This window comes from Bos indicus x Bos taurus, chromosome 17 (assembly GCF_003369695.1).
Source record: "Bos indicus x Bos taurus breed Angus x Brahman F1 hybrid chromosome 17, Bos_hybrid_MaternalHap_v2.0, whole genome shotgun sequence".
Taxonomy (NCBI): domain Eukaryota; kingdom Metazoa; phylum Chordata; class Mammalia; order Artiodactyla; family Bovidae; genus Bos; species Bos indicus x Bos taurus.
The window spans coordinates 171,956-192,076 of NC_040092.1; the positions used below are offsets into that span (position 1 = coordinate 171,956).

At 63.2% G+C, this 20,121-nt stretch overlaps 1 protein-coding gene across 2 annotated transcripts; it reads right to left on the bottom strand.

Annotated features, from left to right (window-relative positions):
- Nucleotides 1-761: 761 nt before the first annotated feature.
- On the bottom strand, nt 762-18,860 carry TANGO2 (transport and golgi organization 2 homolog). Of its 2 annotated transcripts, XM_027565986.1 has the most exons (10): nt 18,823-18,860; nt 11,424-11,517; nt 8,425-8,513; nt 5,343-5,462; nt 4,878-4,992; nt 4,315-4,385; nt 2,276-2,429; nt 1,879-1,983; nt 1,401-1,565; nt 762-1,162 (listed from the first exon to the last, which is right to left on the bottom strand). In XM_027565986.1, exons 2-9 carry the CDS (start codon nt 11,477-11,479, stop codon nt 1,445-1,447), a joined length of 831 nt encoding a protein of 276 aa, XP_027421787.1. In that variant the 5' UTR covers nt 11,480-11,517; nt 18,823-18,860; the 3' UTR covers nt 762-1,162; nt 1,401-1,444. The 2 variants fall into 2 exon arrangements, with proteins under 2 accessions (XP_027421787.1, XP_027421786.1); XM_027565985.1 differs by having other exon boundaries at nt 762-1,565.
- Nucleotides 18,861-20,121: the final 1,261 nt, after the last annotated feature.

Here is a 20,121-nt window from a genome sequence, read left to right on the forward strand (position 1 = left end):
GAAACACCTGACGAAGTCACCTGAGGGGCCAGAGCCCAGCGCCATCTCCCAGGGGGCACCCAGGTCAGCCTAGATCCACAGAACCAAGCCTGGAGCTACTTCCTTGGGCCCAGGCTACCCAGGGGCACAGGGCAAAGGGTGCATGGGGAATGTGGGCAGCAGACATCTGAAAGCCTCTCCGGATGGCCCTGCACCAGTGCAGCAGTGCCCCCAAGGGCGGCATGGCTGGCCAGGGGGCCTGTGAGGCAGGCAGAGGGCACTGGCCGTACCAGAGCCGGGGGCTTGGCCGATGGCAGCTACGCAGGACGCGGTGGGTGGGGAGCGGCACAGGCTGCCTCACACGGGGCCGCTTCCTGCTGGGCCGTGAGGGGTGAAGAGGGGACAGAGGAGGGCCAGGGAGCCAGGGAGGGCCCGGGGTGTGCCCAACCCGCCTGAGCTGTCAGTGCGCTGAGGAAGCCAGGTCGGGGGTCGGCCGCCAAGGCGGAGGGAAGCTGGGTGCCCACACTGGACGCAGGACTCCAGATGCCCAGCCCCAGCTGGGGACAGGAGCGCCAGGGTGCTTGTCCAAAACCAGGGCCCGGGGCTGCGCGGGGATGGACGCCACTGCCCCCTCAGCTGGCGCACAGCCCCCAGCACCCGCGGGCCTCCGCAGGCCTGACCCCACGGCCCCCGGGGTGCAGGGCGCCCACCTGCACCGGAGTCTGTGGACCAGAAGGGCGGCGCCCCAGCCCACACGGGCACCCTGTCTCACAGTCAAGGCGTGGAATGCACTGGCCTCAGTTTTATTGTCAGCATCCCCCATTCACGTACAGGGTCCTATGCCATTTAGTTCTTCGGGAAAAGGAGAACGGCAGGGGCCTCTGTGTGCCCTCCCTGAGACGGGCCTGCCTCGAGCTGGGAGCCCCGGGCAGCGCAGTGCGCATGGACACCCGTTGTGGGTGGCCCCAGGCTGTGTCTACCTAGGGAGAGGCTTTCATCCCTCCAGAGGGCCCGTCCCCTTCCAGGAGCAGGGCCGGGGTCAGCGTGGACCATGGCCAGGATAGGAGGGGCTGCTCTGAAGCGGACGTCCACTGTCGTGTCTGGATCGTGGCGAGACTCACAGGACGAAGCACACAAGGGTGAGAGGCACTCGTCGTGGGGCCGGCTCTTGTGGGTGGCACGCCTGGAGCATTTGTGCGTCTGAGCATGTGTACACATGCCTATGGCCTGCAGTGTGTGCACACCTGCATGACGTGTGTCACATGGGGCTCTGCACACGGGCAGGGGAGGCCCAGCACCCTGACTGCAGGCCGCTGTCATCTCCAGGGCCCAAGGCTGGACCCCGAGCTAGACCTAAGGATGCAGACGGTTCACACAAAGGGCTCTGCCCTGGGGAACGCTGGCCGGCTCACGGGCAGTACCTGTGACAGGGCCTCCCGGGAGCCCCAGCCACAGCGGCTGCGGGCTAGCTCTGCAGCCGGAACTCATGGGTAGTGGTCTCCCAGCGGGTGGGGTCCGAGCCCAGCATGCTGCGCTCCGTGAAGGTCACGTGCCCATCTGCATCCACAAGGATGACCGTGCTGGTCCTGAAAGAGTGCAGGGCCCATGTTCAGCCCCGAAAGGTGCAGATCCAAGGTGGGAGGGGCCTCGATGGGCCCTGGCTTGGTCCGGTCTCAGGGCGCTCAGGCCCAGCGCCTCTGGGCCGGGGTGGGGGGGGCGGGCACTGAGCTGGGGGCCCCACAGGTTTCTGCCCAGCGGGACCACCCCGCCACCACTCGGCGGGTGGGCCCTGGGCTGACGAGGCTGAACGCCCAGGGCTCCCAGCCAGGGAGGTGGCAGGAGGGGCTGGGGAGGTGGGCCCCCCGGGGCGGAGGCAGCACCTGTGCCTGCCCGTCCTACCTGGTGCCGTAGTCCGGGCAGCGCACGCACACAGCCGCGTACTTGCTGAGGATGGGTCGCACGTACTCCCTGCCCTGGGCCTCGATGGCTGGGTCTGGCAGCTGCCTGAAGGACAGAGGCGGCGTTCTTGCTGCCAGCTCGCAGCCCTGCAGTGCCCGGGAGTCCACCAGACTGGGTGGGGGAACCACACAAGCTGCTCCCTGCACGTCCCAGGTCAGGGCCCAGAACCCCTACTCAACCTGCTACTAGGGGCTCCGCTGTGGGGGCCACGGGACAGCGACTGCCAGCCTGTCCCTGTGTCAGGGCCCCCAGGGCTGCCCGGGGCTCGACCACGCAGGCCCCACAGATGGAAGCGACCGGCTCGCAGAGCCTCCGTGTGTGTGCAGGGGGCACTCACGCCTCGTCATTGCTGAGCACAGCTAGGAGCTGGGCCACCAGCGCATCCCTGGGGAGCTCCCGGCCCCGCTCCACGGCCTCCAGGAAGAGCTGCTTCCCGAAGCACAGCTTCCTCCAGGGCGTCTCCAGCAGCGCGTTGCTCAGCCCATAGGTCCCTGCAGGAGGCCGGGGGTTCTGCCAGCGTGGGGGTGGGGGACTGTGACCCACACTCCACCCACCCACCCCTTCTCTGCACGCCTCTGTCTCTAGGAACTTGCCAGGGCTGGTTGTGGGGAGGGCTCGGGTGATCAGAATCAACACCAGGATAAGGTCTGTCCCTAAGTCGGGGGAGCCCGAGGTGGGGTACACCTGAGAAGGTTCAGGCTGGGACCCCCACAGCCTCAGGCCAGGAGGCTGCCCGCCAGGGTCAGCCGAGGTCAGGGAGCCCGACCCTAGGAAGCCCCAGGTGCCAACACGTAAACTGGACGTCATCACAATTTAAAATGAGTCCTTGCTTCAGGAGACAGCAGCGGGAAAGCAGGAAGACAGGGTGGAAGAGAACATCAGAAAAGTCAAATATCTGATGGGAAACTTGTATTCAGAACACATAAGATAATTCTTGCGATTCAGTAACAGAAAGATGACCCAGCTGAAAAATAGGGAGAGGACTTGAGTAGACATTTCTCCAAATAAGACACAAGAACGACCAACAAGCAGGTGGCAAGTTGCTCAATGTCATTAACTACCAGGGAAATGCACACCAAGGCCACAGTGCGACCACATCGCGCTGGGGACAGAGGCGACGAGAAGTCGGCCAGTGACAAGTCCTGGCGAGACGCGTAAAGTTGCTGCTCGCAATGCAAAATGGTGCAGCTGCTTTGGGAAGCAGCCTGGCAATTCATCAAACGTTCAGTTACTTTACAATCTGCCAACTCCACTCGAACTACCCACATAAGAGAGATGAAGGTACCCACGCTAAAATGTGGAACCAACATTCACAGCAGCCAATTAACAGGGACAACCAAGTGTCCTTCACTGGGCAAGGGATAAACGAGGCAGAAAACCCACAGGACGGAATACTATTCAGTCACAAAAAGGAACGGAACCCTCACACCACGGAAGGGCGAACCTTGAAAGTGTTCCCCAAAGGGAAAGGCCAGACACAAAAGGCTGGTACTGTCTGCGCCTGTCTACATAAGTCGTGCAGAATGGGCAAACCCACAGCGATAGAAAGCAGACGGTGGTGTCCAGGGCTGGGGGTAACTGCCAGCCCTGGGGTGGGGAGCGTCCCTTCTGGAGCTGGATTTTGGTGACGGCTGCACCACTTTGGAGACAGTGAAAACGACCAAAGCCATGCTCTAATGGGTGGGCTGGATGCTGCACGCATGGCTCGATGAAGCAGTTCCTTTTTTTCTTTTAAAGTAACATGGAGGGCTTCCCTGGTGGCTCAGTGGTAAAGAATCCACCTGCCAATGCAGGAGACAGGGGTTCGATCCCTGACCTGGGAAGACCCCACGTGTTGTGGAGCATCTCTGCCCCTGCGCCACAACTACGGGGCCTGCCCTAGAGCCCCTGCTTCGCAAGAAGGGAAGCCACCGCGGGGAGCAGCCCCGCTCGCCACAACTAGGGAAAGCCCAAGCAGCAAGGGAGACCCAGCACAGCCAGAAATGAATAAATAAAAAGATGCAACTTTTTAAAGAAACAGAAAGCGACAGGGATCGGGGCAGGGGGAGGCTCTGGGATGACACAGCAGTGGAGAGGTGACAAGAATTTTGTCCCAGCAGCGATTCGCAGATGAGCAGCCTCTCTGGGCGTGGCTGAGGGCAGCGGCGGGGTCCCGGCGCTGCCACAGGGGTCACAGAACTGGGAGCACCAGCGGCTCTGCACGGGCAGAAGCAGCCCGCCTGTGGGCCAGGTGAGGCCACAGCCACCACGGGCCACAGGGGCACAAACGGCTGCGAACAGCGGAGGAGAGACCCCGGCAGAGCCCCGGGCCCGGGAGGCGGCAAGGGGCCCCCAGGGGAGCAGCCCACCCTGCACCGCCCGCCGGGGCAGCCTCACCTGGCGCCAGGACAACAGGCTCCCGCTTCCCCCGGTTTCCGTAGTAGCAAATGACGTCTCCCTTCTCTGCGCTGCAGCCAAGGGCAGAGAGGGTCAGCCAGGGCCACGGGGGCCACACCCTTCCACACAGGCGCCCCTGTTATGAACTACCTGTGCCTGACCAGCCCGACACCTCTCTGCGCATCAACACGGGCCTGTCCACAACCTGACCACTGCGTCCCCAGGGCCCCCTCAGGGCCCAGCAGCCCAGCTCCTGAACCTCACAGCCAGGGCGGCCGCCCAGGGCTCCAGGGCCCCAGCCTCCCTAGGTGAACCGCTCCTACCGCCTTGGGGCAGGCCCCCACCCCTGCCCCTCGCTGCCCACTGCACCCCAGGCAGGGAATGCCCCTTGCCCCAGGTCCTCTACCCACAGGGCCCACGGCTGGTTTGGCTGGCATCACAGCCCCTTGGCAGCTCCAGACAGGCCGACAGACAGCTCCCTAGCCCTCAGAGGACCTGGGGTCGCCTCATTGCCCTCGGCCCAGCCCCAGGTGGTGGTGGGGCGTCCCCGCCTGAAGACCCACCTCAGGTCGGCCGCGATGAGGTTGAAGCCGTTGTACAGATGGCCCTCGGCCGAGACCTTCTTTAGGTAGGACAAGCTGTCCATGTCCGAGGTCAGGAACTGGGCCACGAGCTCACCTGTGGCAGGGGACACACGCCCATGGAAGGGCGGCAGGACTGAGCCTGTCTCCCGGGAGACAACAGTCCCCCCGGGCCTGCGCCTCCCTTGCTGACCGGCAGCCTAGGAGGTGGGTGTGGAGGCTTCTGACTCTGAACATCCCCTGCTGAGCCCCCACGGGGAGGTCCAGCGCAAGGGGACGTCGGAGACAGCGTGTGTGCACAGGACGGGGGTGACCACACAGTGGTCGGGAGCCAGGCTGTGGCCTGGCCGAGGTGGCTCCCGGTTTCACCAGCCAGGGGGCTGCAGGGCCCCTCTCCTCGCCCCGCCTCCCACCCCTGCAGGCGTCTGCGAGCCCCCAGCCCTGTACCTCGGCCCCGGGCATTGCGGTTCAGCCGCGGCTGCAAGTAGTTGGTGAGCGCGGCCAGCTTGCCCCGCGTGCTGATGCCCAGCCACGTGCCGCCCTCCTTGCCTTCCTCCATGTCCAGCCCTGCAACACACGGCAGCGTCGCCAGCAGCCCTGGGGCCGGCCGGGGCTCAGACTCCGCGGGACGAGGCAGCCTGCAGGCCCACAGATCTGTGGGGGGACCTTCATCCGGGACAACACCTGCTGTCCCCGGGAGCCCCAGCCCGCGCACACGTGCCGGCACCTGGGTGGGCGTCAGGCCAGGGCGCACACAGCACCAGCTCTGCCACGGAAACCGCGCCAGGCCCCAGCCAGGTGCAGGGACACTGGCTGTCGTCCCTGGGCAGGACCAGGCTTCACTAGGAGCCCTCCTGCTGCCACCCTCCACAACCACGGGCCCGCCCTGGGCTGGCAAGGTAGCCACAGCCACCAGCAGTGAGTTCCTGGCCGGCGGGGTCACTTTGCTTGAAGACTGGGGTGAAAACAACTACATCATTAACACGTTATTATTACAACAATAATAAATTGCTATAGTACGTGCTACATCGCTCAGTCACATCCTACTCTTTGCGACCCCATGGACTATAGCCTGCTAGGCTCTTCTGTCCATGGAACTTACCGGGCAAGAATACCGGAGTGAGTTGCCTTATCCTCCCCCAGGGGAATTACGATAGTAGAAGAACTAAAAGAGGGAAAGATCTGAACAAGTATTGAAATAAAACTGCCCTTATTTGTATGTGAAGAAGATCCAAAGAGAATCTACAAAAAAAAAAAAGCCTTCCATAACTAATGAGTAAATACTAGTAAGAACTGGAAAATGAAAATTTAATTAATCATTTACAACAGCAGCAAATGATTTTCAAAACACATAGAAAAACGTTACAGGAAAGACGTGTGTGCTGAGGACGCACGTCAGGCAGACCTGACTGAAGGAAGAGCCCTGCTAGGCGCTCAGACGCGCACATGGTCAAGAGGAGCTCTGCCAGAGCGCGGGCAGAAGGGAGCCGTCCGACACCGCTGGGGAGTGCACGCTGGTGCAGCCGCTATGAAGTCCAGGACAGAGGCCCCCAGAACACTAACACAGAACTTCCATAAGATCCGACAAGCCCACTCCTGGGGTGCATATCTGGACAAAATAACACGGAGAGATCCATGCAGCCCGATGCTCACTGCAGCGCTATTTACAGCAGCCACAGTGCAAAAGAAAGTCAACGCCCATCATCAGATGCATGAAGATGCAGCGTATTTATACCACAGAACACTATTCAGCCTGAGAAGCACAAAATAATGCTATTTGCAGCAACATGGGTGAACCAGAGATTGTCATATTGAGTGAACTAAGTCACACAAAGAAAGACCAATACCACATGGTACGGCTCATACGTGGAATCTAAAATATGACCCAGTGGCTAAGACTGTGCTCCCAATGTAGAGGGACCAGGTTCGATCCCTGGTCAGGGAACTAGACGCTGCGTGTGGCAGCTAAAGATTCCCGACCCACAACTGAGACCCGGCACAGCCAAGTAAACACTCAGAGCCAGAATGTGACACCGACGAACCTACCCGTGCGACAACAGACGCACAGACACAGAGCACAGACACAGAGCACAGACCTGTGGCTGCCAGGGCGGGAGGGGAGTTTGGGGTGAGCAGAGGCAAACTCGTGTACACAGGGGAATAAACGGGATCCTACCGCACAGCACAGAACACCAGACTCAACGTCATGTGATAAACCACATATAAAACATATGAAAAAGAATGCACATGTACACATGGAAAACTGAGCCACCGTGTCGAACAGGAGAAGCCAGCGCAGCGCTGTAAATCGACCATAAAAGCAAGGGTGAGGGTTCTCTGCAAATGACCAAGAGTGACCACAAGCAAATGAAGACCCGGCAGGCTGGCATTTTATAGAAGTCACAGACCTAAGCATAACCAAAACCAGAAGGGTTCCAGAACCACACAGAGGAAGGTACCTTTACAATCTCACGAAAGGCAAAGCCTTTGGGTAAGATGCAAGAAAACCTATGACAAACCTAGACAGCATATTAAAAAGCAGAGACGTCACTTTGCCAACACAAGTCTGTATTGTCAACGCTATGGTCTTCCCAGTAGTCATGCATGGATGTGAGAGTTGGACCATAAAGAAGGCTGAGCGCCGAAGAATTGATGTGTTTGAACTGTGGTGTTGGAGAAGACTCTTGAGAGCCCGTTGGACTGCAAGGAGATCCCACCAGTCCATCCTAAAGGAAATCAGTCCTGAACATTCACTGGAAGAACTGATGTTGAAACTGAAACTCAAATACTTTGGCCACCTGACGCAAGGAACTGACTCGTTTAAAAAGACCCTGATGCTGGGAAAGATTGAAGGCAGGAGAAGGGGACGACAGAGAATGACATAGTTGGATGGCATCACCTATTCAATGGACATGAGTTTGAGCAAGCTCTGGGAGTTGGTGATGGACAGGGTGGCAATAGCATGCAGCAGTCCATGGGGTCACAGAGAGTTGGTGACGACTCTGCGACTGAACAACACCAAACCTAGGATGCTCCTTGGCCATGCTCACGGGCTCCCCTCAGTCCTCCTCCAGCGGCTCCCAGGCCTCTGGGAAGCCAGGCCAGCCCGGGCAAAGACCCCACACACAGGACCGCCATGCCCAGAGCTCAGGGCGCAGGGGCCAGCCCGCCCACTGCGCCCCCAGCGCTCTCCCCACCTCCCGCAGGACCTGCTCCTTCTTCCCGTGCCCAGCCTCCTCTGCCCGACTCGGCACACGGAAGCCTTCACGGATGTCTGAGGGCCCTGGCCCGCCCACAGTGCCGGGCGCTGCTCCCAAGAGGCCCGTCTGCTCCACAGGCCCCCCGTTGGCCCCCGAACTCCGGCGGCCCTCCCTGGGGCCAGGGGTGCGCGAGGGCACCATAACCACGTGCGGCTGACAGGACAGACTCGTGCAAGACCAGCCCCAGCGGAGGGTGGATGCAGGTACAGCCCCCACCTTCCGGCCGCTTCCCCGGGGCACCTGGGTGCGTGGAGGGCGGAGACACTCACCGCTGAGGACCTCGTTGTTGCTCCCCCAGAAGTCTGCGGCCCTGGCCGGCCGGTGGTAGAACTCGTCCCTGTTGGCGGCCAGGATGAGCCTGAGGAGAGAGCACGAAGAAGGGTCTCGAGGGAACTGGAGCGTCTCGCATGGGCAGGCGGTCTCGACGGAACAGCCGCGGTTTTCCTCTCATTACCAAGACGACGGCACCTCAGTAGTCAGGCCGCAAACCCCCGGGAAGGAGAAAGCGGACTCGGCCCAGCCCCGCTCCCCGGTCACCAGGTGCCTGCTCCGGGCCGTGGGCCCCTTCCCTGAGGACACGCTGTGAAACCCCCGGCAGCGCTGAGGGTGTCCCCAGGCTGCTCCCTCCTGCACTTTGGGGCGTCTCTGGAAGGGACAGCTGAGGACTTCTCTGTGTTTTCTTCCTGTTTAGTATTATGAATCAAACAAGTATTTTTTTGGCAACTAGAAAACATGTTGATGTTTTCAGATCACTGGTTTTGAAGTACGAAAAAGAAGTTTCTGGTCAGTTTTGCCATTTAAAATAACTGCGTGAAAAGAGCCCCTGGAGAAGGGCATGGCAACCCGCTCCAGTACTCTTGTCTGGGAAACCCTATGGACAGAGGAGCCTAAGGGGTACACGCCACGCAGTTGCAAAAGAGTCCCACGTGATTTAATGACTAAAAACAACAAGCTGTTCCTCTGCCTCCAGTTTCTCGGCTTTCGATCTAGGAAGTCCATGGCCACGAGGGTCAGCAAACACAACCTCCCCAGTAGGTCTAAACGAACATTCAAAACTACCCCAAGCTCTAGAGGGACTTCCCTGGCAGTCCAGTGGTTAAGACTCTGTGCCTCTGCTGTGGGGGGTGTGGTGGGATCCCTAATCAGGGAACTAAAATCCTGAGTGAGGCTTGGCAGGGCCCAAATACCCCAAAAACAGCAACAGAAGCAACTATAAACACAGGTGGTGATCAGGTGGGCGGGGCCAACGTGAAGGCTCCGAGACCCAGTGTCTGTTTCTGATGAGGGACCCTCCGAGCAGCATGGCATGGGCTGGCACTGGGCCGGGGTCCAGCCCGTATTCGGTCGTCAGATCCTCAAAACTCTCCAAGAGTACCATTCACATGGACGCCTGACTCCATGAACACTGGGCTTGTGGGGAACACTGGCGTGTGCAGCCCAACACCCACCCACCGTCTCAGCCAGGTGCTCAGCTTGGGGCCCCGGGGGCGACGCAGGTGCTGGCCCGTGGGGTCTCCGCTGCTGCAGGGGTCAGTCCCCTGAAGCCGCAGGACCGGGCCGCCTGGTCTCACCTGTCGTGGGCCAGGATCACTCTCCTCCTGGAGGCCACCCGCAAGCTCTGGCCATGGGCCCCTCCAAGAGCAGCAGGGGTCAGATGCCCCCCAGGACACACCCACCCCCGTGTGAACTCAGGGTCACCTCATTCAAGACTTCCATCATTTGGCAAAACATGGAGGTTCCAAGTGCTGGACAACAACAGGCAGGGGGGTACAGAGGCTGGGACCTCCCGGGAGGGTCATACCCAGGCAGGGCACAGGGGGTGGGGCGGGCGTGTTGAGCCAAGGCCAGCCCCAGGAGGGTCTGACACCAGTGCATGAGGCCGAGTGCGCAGCCTGGGAGGCAGGCCAAACCCGAGGGCACCTGAGGGGTCATCCCAGGGGTGATGGCAATGGAAGGTGACGTGAGGAGGGGTGGGTACCCCAAAACAGGGCTGTGGGGCGGCAACCAGGGGTGCAGTGCAGGGCGCAGACGAGGGATCCAGGCGGCTTCGGCCTGGAGCTGCTCAGCTGAGCCACTCACATACCCCAGGACCCCACATGTACCTCAGCCCCCCACCAGCCACGCTGTCTCCCTCCCCCGACACCGCCACGGGCGCTCCGCCGAACAGCCCACAGGACACGCACTTTCGCACTGTGGGCCCAGTCCTAGGAGAGCTTGGCAGCGCGGCACCGGCGCCCACCACCGCCCTTCCCAGGGCTCCACAGAGGCTGTGGGCCCAGTTTTGTCAGCAGAGAGCACCGGAGGGACGCTGCTGGGGAGAGGTTTTCACTCCCTGGCTCAGGGCATGGCCCAGACGGTGGCCAGTGCAATCGAGCAGACTTCCAGCAAGTGCCCAGAAAGCTCTGGCCACCCAGTGTGCCAGCCCGAGCTGGGGCTCAGCCCAGGGTGGAGGACGGGCTCTGCCCCCAGGCACCCCGGCCCCTCTAATCACAGCCCTGGGGCTCTGTCCACTGGCTGGACCCTGACTCCCAGCTCACTCTGCTGGGGGCTGTCGAGGGCCAGCCCCAGCCCCCAGCCCCTAGCCAGGCCCTGCGGCCCACTCCCCCGCAGGAAGGAGACGCTGGGCACCGTTCACTCCCTGGCCTGGAGTGAGTGACCTCAGCCACATGTCAGGCATCTGAGAAGCACCTGAAATGACCCAGGTCCTGGGACAATGGCAACTTCACAGCAACCGCACCGGTGACTCATCTGTGGTTGGGGGTCACAACCCAGCCTCCCTCTCCGTGTGGATCAGTGTCAGGGGGGTCCCCACCACGGAGCTGGAGGACGGAGGGGTGCTCCCCAGAGCCGGCGTCCCCTCCCTGGCCTCAGCCTCCTGCCTGCTCCGGTGGGTCCCCCAGCTCCCCTGACCCCCGCCCAGGCGGCCCTCAACACGCAGGCTGCTTGCTGGCCCAGGGCCCCGGGCCCCAGGCCAGTCTCCCGCGCGGCCACTCTGCCCTGCTGCCACCGGGGCCCCAGCTGGGGGCAGGGGCTGTGCGCACGCCCACTCCGCCCTCCGTCTTGCCCACGCGGCCATCTCCCGAGGCTGCGTCTGAGCACCTCTGCACATCGACGCGGGGTCCCCGCCCTGGGAGGAACCCCCTGTGGGGCCCACCTGAGCAGCTGCTGTCGGGGGACCCAGGCACTAGCCTGTGCCCCAACCCCGCACACGGTGCCCACACGGGCTCCCGAGGCCGAGTGGGACAGCGGGTGCAGCCAGGGGGGTTACCTGTACGCATTTTTGGAAACAGGGCGAGGATCGAACTTAAAGAAGATGATGCACATGAGTCCCGAGGGGGGCTTGGCTCCACAGGTCACGGGCTCTGCAGGAGAAGGAAATGTGTTGAGTGGATGGCAGATGACAGGCCCACCTCCTGAACCGGCAGCGCCCCCTTGCCCAAACTGAGCCGGCCTCAGTGCCCAGACCCTCACTGGACGAGGGGCCTGCATGGTGCACGCTGCGGTGCTTGCCCGTCTCCGTAAACGTGCTCTGGCGCAGCGGCCAGACACATCCCCGAGGCCGGTGACCTCGCTGGCCCTGGTGGCCGGCGATCACTCCCTGGTCTGGGGCCTGAAACAAAGGATCTCCCATCTCAGGAGTCACAGGAGGACGTTCCCAGCACACCGACCCGCCTTCAAAGCAGGCAAGCGATGAGGGAGCCCTGGCCGCCCCGCACGGAGTCGCCAAGGAAGGCTGGAGCCCACGGCCAGCACCACGGCCGCGACCGCGATGCAGAGCCACGCGGCAGCCGCCCAGCTCGTGGCCTTCCGTGCCCCCTCCCCTCACTCTGCTCACGGGTCTGGCCAGGGTGGCCGCCAGGCACTGGGTGCACCCGGAACTCTCCCCGGCGGTGCCCACGGGCCCGGTGGGACCTCCAGGACTCAGCCCCGTGCTTGTCCAGGCACAGGTGTGCTGATGGCCCAGCCCACCAACCTCTGCCCTCAGTAAGGCGCCGTGGCCGTGCAGGGGAGGTGCAGCTGTGGTGACCAGTGCCATGTGCAGGAGCCCAGGGCACCGCACCACACGAAGTGCCCACACAGAGGGGCCTGGGGGTAGTGTGGACGGGCCAGGTCCCTGCCCATCAGGGGCACTGGTGCCCATCGTCCCGGGAGTGCCCGGCAATCCCCATTCTGTGGGCAGACCATTGGGACCAACCTCCTTGGTAAAAGTGACTCAAAACACTTGAAAAAACATGGAAAATCCTCAAAGCCAAGAGCTGACAAGGTCATGCAGGATTTAGCTGACACCTGAGAGAACAGAAAAACCCAGAGAAGAGAGCAGCAAACGGTGCCCATTCCTGCCCCAGGGGCCGCCCATGGTGCAACCTGGGCTCTGGCGGCCTTGGGGGGTTGAGGGAACAGGGACCCAGTGTGTCTGCATGGCCACACGGGGGCTAGGCAGGTTAGGTGCACAGAAATGGGGGGGGCGGTCTCTAAGAAGCTCCATGTGCAGAGCCAGGGCCACCCAGGGCGCCCAGGGACTTGGTCTGAGGGGTGTCTGCACTGGCGGTGCCCCTGGGCACTGGGCACACTGAAGTTTCCGTCTTCATCCCAGACTTCCGAGAGTCTCTGGAATGATTTCCTGGACAGAGAGCAGCGCAGTGGAAAAACCCGCATAACAAGATGGAGCACCACGAGCAAGAAGTGGCGGGGCCCCCCGCGCGCCCCACGACCCGCCCATCTGAGTGCAGGAAAGGGGCTCGGGAACACGTGTGCAGAGAAGATGCCAGGGGCCTCCCAGCACCGGAAAGATCCTCCAGAAGCAGCAGCCTCAGGGACCTCCCTGCACACCCAACACAGGCACGCGGGTTTGATCCCTGGTCGGCGAGCCCCGCGGCACGGGCAGGTCAGACACGGAAGATGGGACAGTCAGCAGGATCACCCAGGAGGCAGGGCAGGGTGACGGGCAGCCACGGATGCCTCAGAACCCTGGCATCCCACCTGCCCCGTGACCAGCGTGCACATCCAAGACACAGACCCCTGCCCACCCGGGGGCTGCTCACCCCCAGACACACGGATGCCCTGAGCGGGTGGGCCAGGGCCATCTGCGGCGGCCAGGCTGGCACAGACTGCGGGAGGAGCCCTGCCAGAACGGAGGGAACACACCAGGAACACGCCACGCCGAATGTGCCTCCCCTGGCCTGCCCCAGGCTGCGTGCCGGGCTCGGGGGCCCACCAGCCACTGCTGAGCACAGGCCGGACCCAGAGCCCCTCTGCTACAGGGCCCCCGCGTCCGAGCCACCTGGGGCGGGGGTAGACGAGCCCCCAGGATGCAGCGGTGAGCAGGGCTCCCGGTCCCAGGAAGGCCGCAGCGGGTCTCCAGGCAGGTGTGGGCGCGGGCCCAGGGCTGTGGCCTTGGTGCAGACGCAGTCATCAGGAAGGAGGGGCCGGAGGAAAGCCAGCCCCTGGGGAGGGGACCATCAGGAACTGCCTTTCTCTCCAGTCCCTCACCCCCCACTCAGGAGGCCTGCTGCCCTGGCCCCTCTCCCCGCCCCCACGCCCTCCTCACACCCGCTCCGGATCTGAGTCCTCCCTGACGGCCCCGTTGCCGTCCAGGGCTCCCAGAGCAAGCCCTGGACACTGCACTGGCGTCCCGCCACAGCCGCGCGGCGGGGCACCCAGGCGCTCCCCTCCGCTTGCTTCCAGAGACTTCTGAGGTCAGGGGCGGGCGGCAAGCTGAGGGCTCAAGGTCGCAGTGCTCCAGGTGAGCCGGACTCCTCCTCTCCGAGTGACACCAAGGCTGGAGTCAGGACAAGGTCATCCTGAAGGGCACTGGGCTGAGGGCACTGGGGGACGCCGTTCCTGGCCCTCTCGGGGGGTCCCCACCCTGCCTAGCCCAGCTCCACCTGCAGCCCAGGGTGCCCACAGGCCCAGGGCAGCCTGAGAAGTTGGAACTCTGCAGTCCTGGCACAGCCCCGAGGGCCGGGCGGGCAGGAAGGTCCCAGGCCGGAGTGGACACATGGAGATGGGCGAAGCTGGGGGTACCAGGCGCTGGAGGAAGCCATCCAGCCCGGTGGGCAGGGGGGCCACGGTGCTGACAGCCCCCTGCCAGGGGTGCCAGCCACAGTTGGACACCAGCCGCCCACCCTCTGCAGGCGAGGGGGCTCAGCCCACGGCAAGCAGGGTGGCCAGGGGGACCCAGGCCGGGGGGTAGGGTCCCCACTGATGGGGCGGCTGCCACGGAACTCAGCTCTCTGGGCTCAGGACACGCGAACCTGGAAGCAGCGTGGGCCCCAAGGCCGCAGGCGGGGCAAGGACAGCAGCAGTGTGTTCCCAGGCGGGCTCCTCCCACACCAAGTGCTCAGCAGTGTCGTTGCTGAGCCCACATGCGTCCCGCTGGGGCTGCAGCTAGGCCCCAGAGCGTTCCCCAGGGAAGGAAGCCCCCAGATGGCGGCCTGGGCTGAAGAGGGGAGGCCGCCCAGGACCACAGCTTGGAGACTGAGAGATGGCTGAACACCCGGTGGGTAGGGGGCGGCATCCCCGGTCACCTAGGAGTTTCCCGTTGGCTGTGTGCTTCCAGACCTTTCTTGGCAAAGTACGGGTGCACGCCGGGGTCATCACTCACACAGGACCCCGCCACCCCGTCTTCCTGCCCACTGGCCATCAGTCTGCATCCCCTGTGGCAAGAGGTGCTCCATGCGTCTGCTGGCTGCTGTCCCGCAGTGCGGTGGCTGGGGGGTGGCCCTGCCCGCTGCCCGAGCTGCCCCCGTGCAAACCTGCCTGTCCTCCCAGAGCGTGTCTCTCCATCCAAGCTGCACGGGACGTGCCCCCTCGTCCCTGAGCAACACCCCTTTCTCCTGAGCTCCAGGCACGGCTGCCTTTGGGCTCCATTCTTGGACATGTCTGCCCGGGTGGGAGGTGTGAGCCAGGGACCCCCGTGCTCCCCAGTGGACAGTGTCCCATCTGCACCACCGGGCCTCCCTGGACGCCCACCATGCGACCCTTTGGGCCCTGAGCTTCAGCACACGCTGAGCTGTCTCGGGCAGGGGTCTCCTGCTCAGCCTTTCACAGAAGCCGCTGACACTGACAGATCGGGCACGCCAGGCGCCCATGTTCGTGAAGTCACATGGGCGAGGAAGTCCACTGGCGGAGCTGGAGGCCAGCCTGCCTGTCCGGGACCCACAGGGGTTCCCAGTCTCATGCTGGTGGCGGGTCCACACCCTGATCTGGGTGGCGGCCACGGGGCTCACTCCACGCCATCCCACATGCTGGCCACTTGGAACGGGTGCCCTTCCTGGGGGAGCCGGAGCACCCTCCCGGAAAGCTGCCCACAAGAAGACCACGACAGACCCCGCTGTCTTCCCCATAGGCTCTGAGCTGTTCCAGGGGCAGGCAGGAAGAGGGGTTCTCAGCAGACCGGGGAGGCCAGATCCAGCCCCGGCTCGGAGTGGCCAGCAGCCAAGAGTTTGCACAAGGACCCACGTGCTCAGGTGGCTGCTGGCTGGGGTGGGGGCCTGCACCCTCAGCTGAAAAGGCAAAGAGGCACCAGGTCAAGGGGGCACACCGGACAAGGGGAAACACTCGGATACAAGGGGGCACACCCGGACAAGGGGAAACACCTGGACAAGCGGGGCACACCTGGACACAAGGGGGCACGCCCAGATGCAAGGGCGCATGCCTGGACACAAGGGGGCACACCCGGACAAGGGGAAACACCCAGACACAAGAGGGCACACCCGGACACAAGGGGGCACGCCCAGACAAGGGGAAACACCCAGACACAAGAGGGCACACCCGGACAAGGGGAAACACCTGGACACAAGGGGGCACACCCGGACAAGGGGAAACACCTGGACAAGCGGGGCACACCCGGACACAAAGGGGCACGCCCAGACACAAGGGTGCACGCCCGGACAAGGGGAAACACCCGGACACAAGGGGAAACACCCAGACACAAGGGGGCACGCCCGGATGCAAGGGGAAACACTCGGATACAAGGGGAAACACCTGGACAAGCGGGGCACACCCGGACACAAGGGGGCACGCCCAGACACAAGGGTGCACGCCTGGACAAGGGGAAACACCCGGACACAAGGGGGCACACCCAGACAAGGGGAAACACTCGGATACAAGGGGGCACGCCCGGGGACAAAGGGGCACACCCAGGGACAAGGGGGTGGACCTGGGGACAAGGGGACACACCCGGACAAGGGGGCACGCCCGGACACAAGGGGAAACACCTAGACACAAGGGGGCGCACTGGCCAGAGGAGCCAGGAGTGGGGGACTCAGGTATGCAAGCGGCGGGGGCTGGGGGGGTGTGCGCGGGGGAGGGATCCAGGGCCTGGCAGTCAGCCTCTTCCAGCTGCTCCCCAGGGCTCTGGGCAGGGGTGACCGAGCCCTGGGGTCGGCACTCCTTCTGTTCGGCACTGCACACTCTTGGCAGAAGGCGATCAAAGACCAGCCAGCCAGCCCATCTGGCCTGGAGCCCAGGCGCCGGGCATCCCACCCTCAGGCGGGGCGGAGCTCGGAGCTCCAGGCAGGAGCTGCTCACAAGTGACATGTGACGCGTGACTCCGTGGCGGCTGCCAGCACACGACATAAACACACGGGGACACACGCCCTGCCAGCCTAAACTAATCATTCAGAGCAGTCAGCTGCCCACCCCGCCACCACCCACCGCGCCCCCTCCCCGCCCAGGACTCCACAACCCAGCTCTGCAGCTCTGGCTGATAAGTAGCATTTCACGAGGATGCATTTTCTACGGCGACAATGTTTCCTGAGATCTTAGAACTGGCACTCATGCAGCCTCACAGCGAGTGTCATTGTCCCTTCAGGGTTCAAAAGAGCAACACCAACAAGGGACACAGGGAGTCACGGTGCACGCTGCTCACTCTGCACTTTGGTCCCCATCCCCCCCAGGAACAGGCTTCCCCACAAGCCAGGGGCTAGCCCTGCGGCTCGAGGGGTCAACAGGGGAGGAAGGGGGCACTCCCACCAGCCCCTGAAAGGAGTGTGGAACCAAGTACTTCTACTGCGCATGGTCTTGAGGACCCGGCAGACACACCAGGGGGTGGGGCCTGGGCCTCTTCACTGTGAAGCGTGTATCCATCACTCTGCAACCCAGAAAGAAAGTCAAGAAGGAGGGAACACAGCTGCACCAATACCCGGAAAAGGGAAGTCAGTGGCCCGGGGGCGACCTTGTTATCTCAGAGCCATCACCAAACCCCAAGGTCCAGACCAACCAATTGTCCTCACACACTGGCTGACACAGCCTTACTCACACACCCAGGGTGTCAGTGACGAGTGTGGCCCCACTTGCAGTGGCCTCCCTGCCTGGGGCCACAGACAGACCCTCAGAAGCAGCACGCAGGGCACCAAGCTGCCAGCAGGGGCCTTCTAGAGCCGCAGCCAGCACAGGATTAAGTCCCCAGGACGCCACACGTGACTGTACCGCGGTGAAGCACAACCTAAGTGACAGCCCAGAAATGAACACACAGAGGACGAGCGAGGCCGTCCTAACAGCTCAGGGACGGGGCAGTGCGGCAGAGCAGACGGCCGGAGGCCTGGTCCGAGCGGCCCGCGTCCTGCCGACACACCGGTGACGCGAAGCCACAGTACTGGGGCACGCGTGCCTCTGCAGCCAGCGGTCAGGGGTCCCAACAGGTGGGGGCGCCAGGACAGCACGCTCCGCCCACCGGGAGCCCTGGGCCCCAGGGAGGAGGAGCGGAGGCTCTGCTCTGTCCACCTGCCAACACGCCCACCCTCTCATCCCACCCCACCCAACAGGTCACCCAAGGCAGGAAGGCTTCTGGGAGAGGGGCTCGGGAGGACAGGCCAGCCTGGCTCTGAGTGACCTTGGGGACAACACTGGCCCTCAGCCTGAGTTTTCTTCATTGTGAATGCTGTCATCTGACACTTGCCCTGAAAGGCTGCCCAGAGGACAAGGAGCAAGCAGCAGAAAGCCGTTCCCACGAGCTCCCGGCTGCAGGCACCCCTCACAGCTCCATCCCTTGTCCACCGAGACCAAAAAAGCAACACACGGGTGGGCAGGCCCGCAGCAGGAGAGCAGGGCAGGCCTGGCTGACCATGAGACTGCCCCAGCAGAGGCCGGCTGGGCCTCAGGAGCTGTCCAAGGGCAGAAGGCCCATGCCAGATCTGTAGCCCAGAGGCGCCCGGGGCTGCTGGAGCAGGAGTGTCTTCAAAACCAGTGGCTACAGGGCCTTACCCAGGGTGCAGCCCTGTCCAGCCCCTTGCCCTGAACTCCCATGGGGAGGGCCTGACGACCGAGCCAGCCCAGGAAAGCCTGTCCAGGAGCGCTTATGACATGGCCCCGGCTGCCTCCCCGGACAGGCATCAGCTATCCCCTGCAGCAGGGCGCAGGGAGGGAGCAGCGTGACTCAGGGCTCCCCGGCCCACCGCCGCGTAGCCCACCCACCCTGGAAGGGACACCGGCCGGGCCTGCGAGGCCCGCGCCCCGTCCAGGCGGGGACACTGGAAACGTGGTTTCAGGAATGCGAGGGACTCTCCGGCTGGGGTCGGCTCGGTCTCCGACTGGACCAGGCGCTGGACGGGCAATCACCGCTTCGAGAAGGGGAAATCGGGGCGGGCGCGGTGGCCACTGCTGAGTCCGAGCCCCGCGCCCCGCGGGGAGTGCCGCCCGCCTCCCGCATCCCGGCTGACACTCACCGCCTCCGCCGCGGCCGCCGACTTCCGGGTGCCGCGCCCGCGCGCCGCAGCCGCCACGGCCCGGGCCCCACCCCCGCTGTCCGCGTGCTCGCCATTGGGCAGCCAGGCCAGGGGGCGGGGCATCGAGGCGCGAGCCCGGGCACCATTGGCTGCCCACGCCGTCGCTCCGGGCTGCACCTCCCGGCGCCCCGCCCCCGGGGCTGCGCCAAGCGCCTGGGGGCGCCTCGTGACCCCCGCGGGCTGGAAGGTGCCGGCCCGCAGCCCTACTACCCTCGTGGACACGTCCCTGGCCAGCGCCGCACAGGGCCCTACAGGAGGCTCCGCAGGGTGCGCACTTGGGGGCTGCCTCCCCGCCTCCCCAGTCCATGCTTTTGGACTGGCCATCTTTCCCCACTGCAGCTCTGACCGCGGACATACCTGCTGCGGTCAGGACAGACGTCGGACCGGTCACCTCAGCCGTTAACCCGCCTCGAAGCTGTTCGGCAGGGCCGACCCCAGGATGCAGAGCTGCCTGCCTGATCTCCGCACCATCCGCAACAGAGCAAAAGTCACTGACTAGGTCCCTTACCGGAGGACAGAGGCGTTCGCTGCGGCTCCCTGCCCACAGTGGCCTCTGGGCTGTGTCTGGGGTCTGAGTGGAGATTCAGAGGCCCAGGGCTTGCTCCAAATGGGCCCTCAGCAAACTATGACGAGGATGACAATTGTATCAAGGTTGCTAATAATGGTGCTTCCCAGGTGGCATAGTGGTAAAGAATCCGCCTGCCAATGCAGGAGATGCAAGAGATGCTGGTTCAGTCCCCGAATCCGGAAGATCCCTTGGAGGAGGAAATGACAACTCACTCTGCTCCTGTATTCTGGCCTGGGAAATCCCATGAACAGAGGAGCCTGGCAGGCTCTATATAGTCCTTGGGGTCAGAAAGAGTCAGATAGGACTGAGCACACACACACACAACAACGTGCCTTGTTGCTCAGTGATTAAGTTGTGTCCGACTCTGAGACCCCATGGACTGCAGCACACCAGGCTTCCCTGTCCCTCACTATCTTCCAGAGTTTGCTCAAATTCATGTCCTTTGAGTTGGTGATGCCATCCAACCATCTCATCCTCTGTTGCCCCCTTCTCTTCCTGCCCTCAATCTCTCCCAGCATCAGGGTCTTTTCCAATGAGTTGGCTCTTCACTTCAGTGTGCTAAATGCTCTAACCCAGCATTCCAGGACCCAGCTCTCATTTTTCCATTTTACAGATGCAAACATTGAGGCTTAGAGCAATTATGTGTCACTTGCTTGAAGTCAGAATTAAGT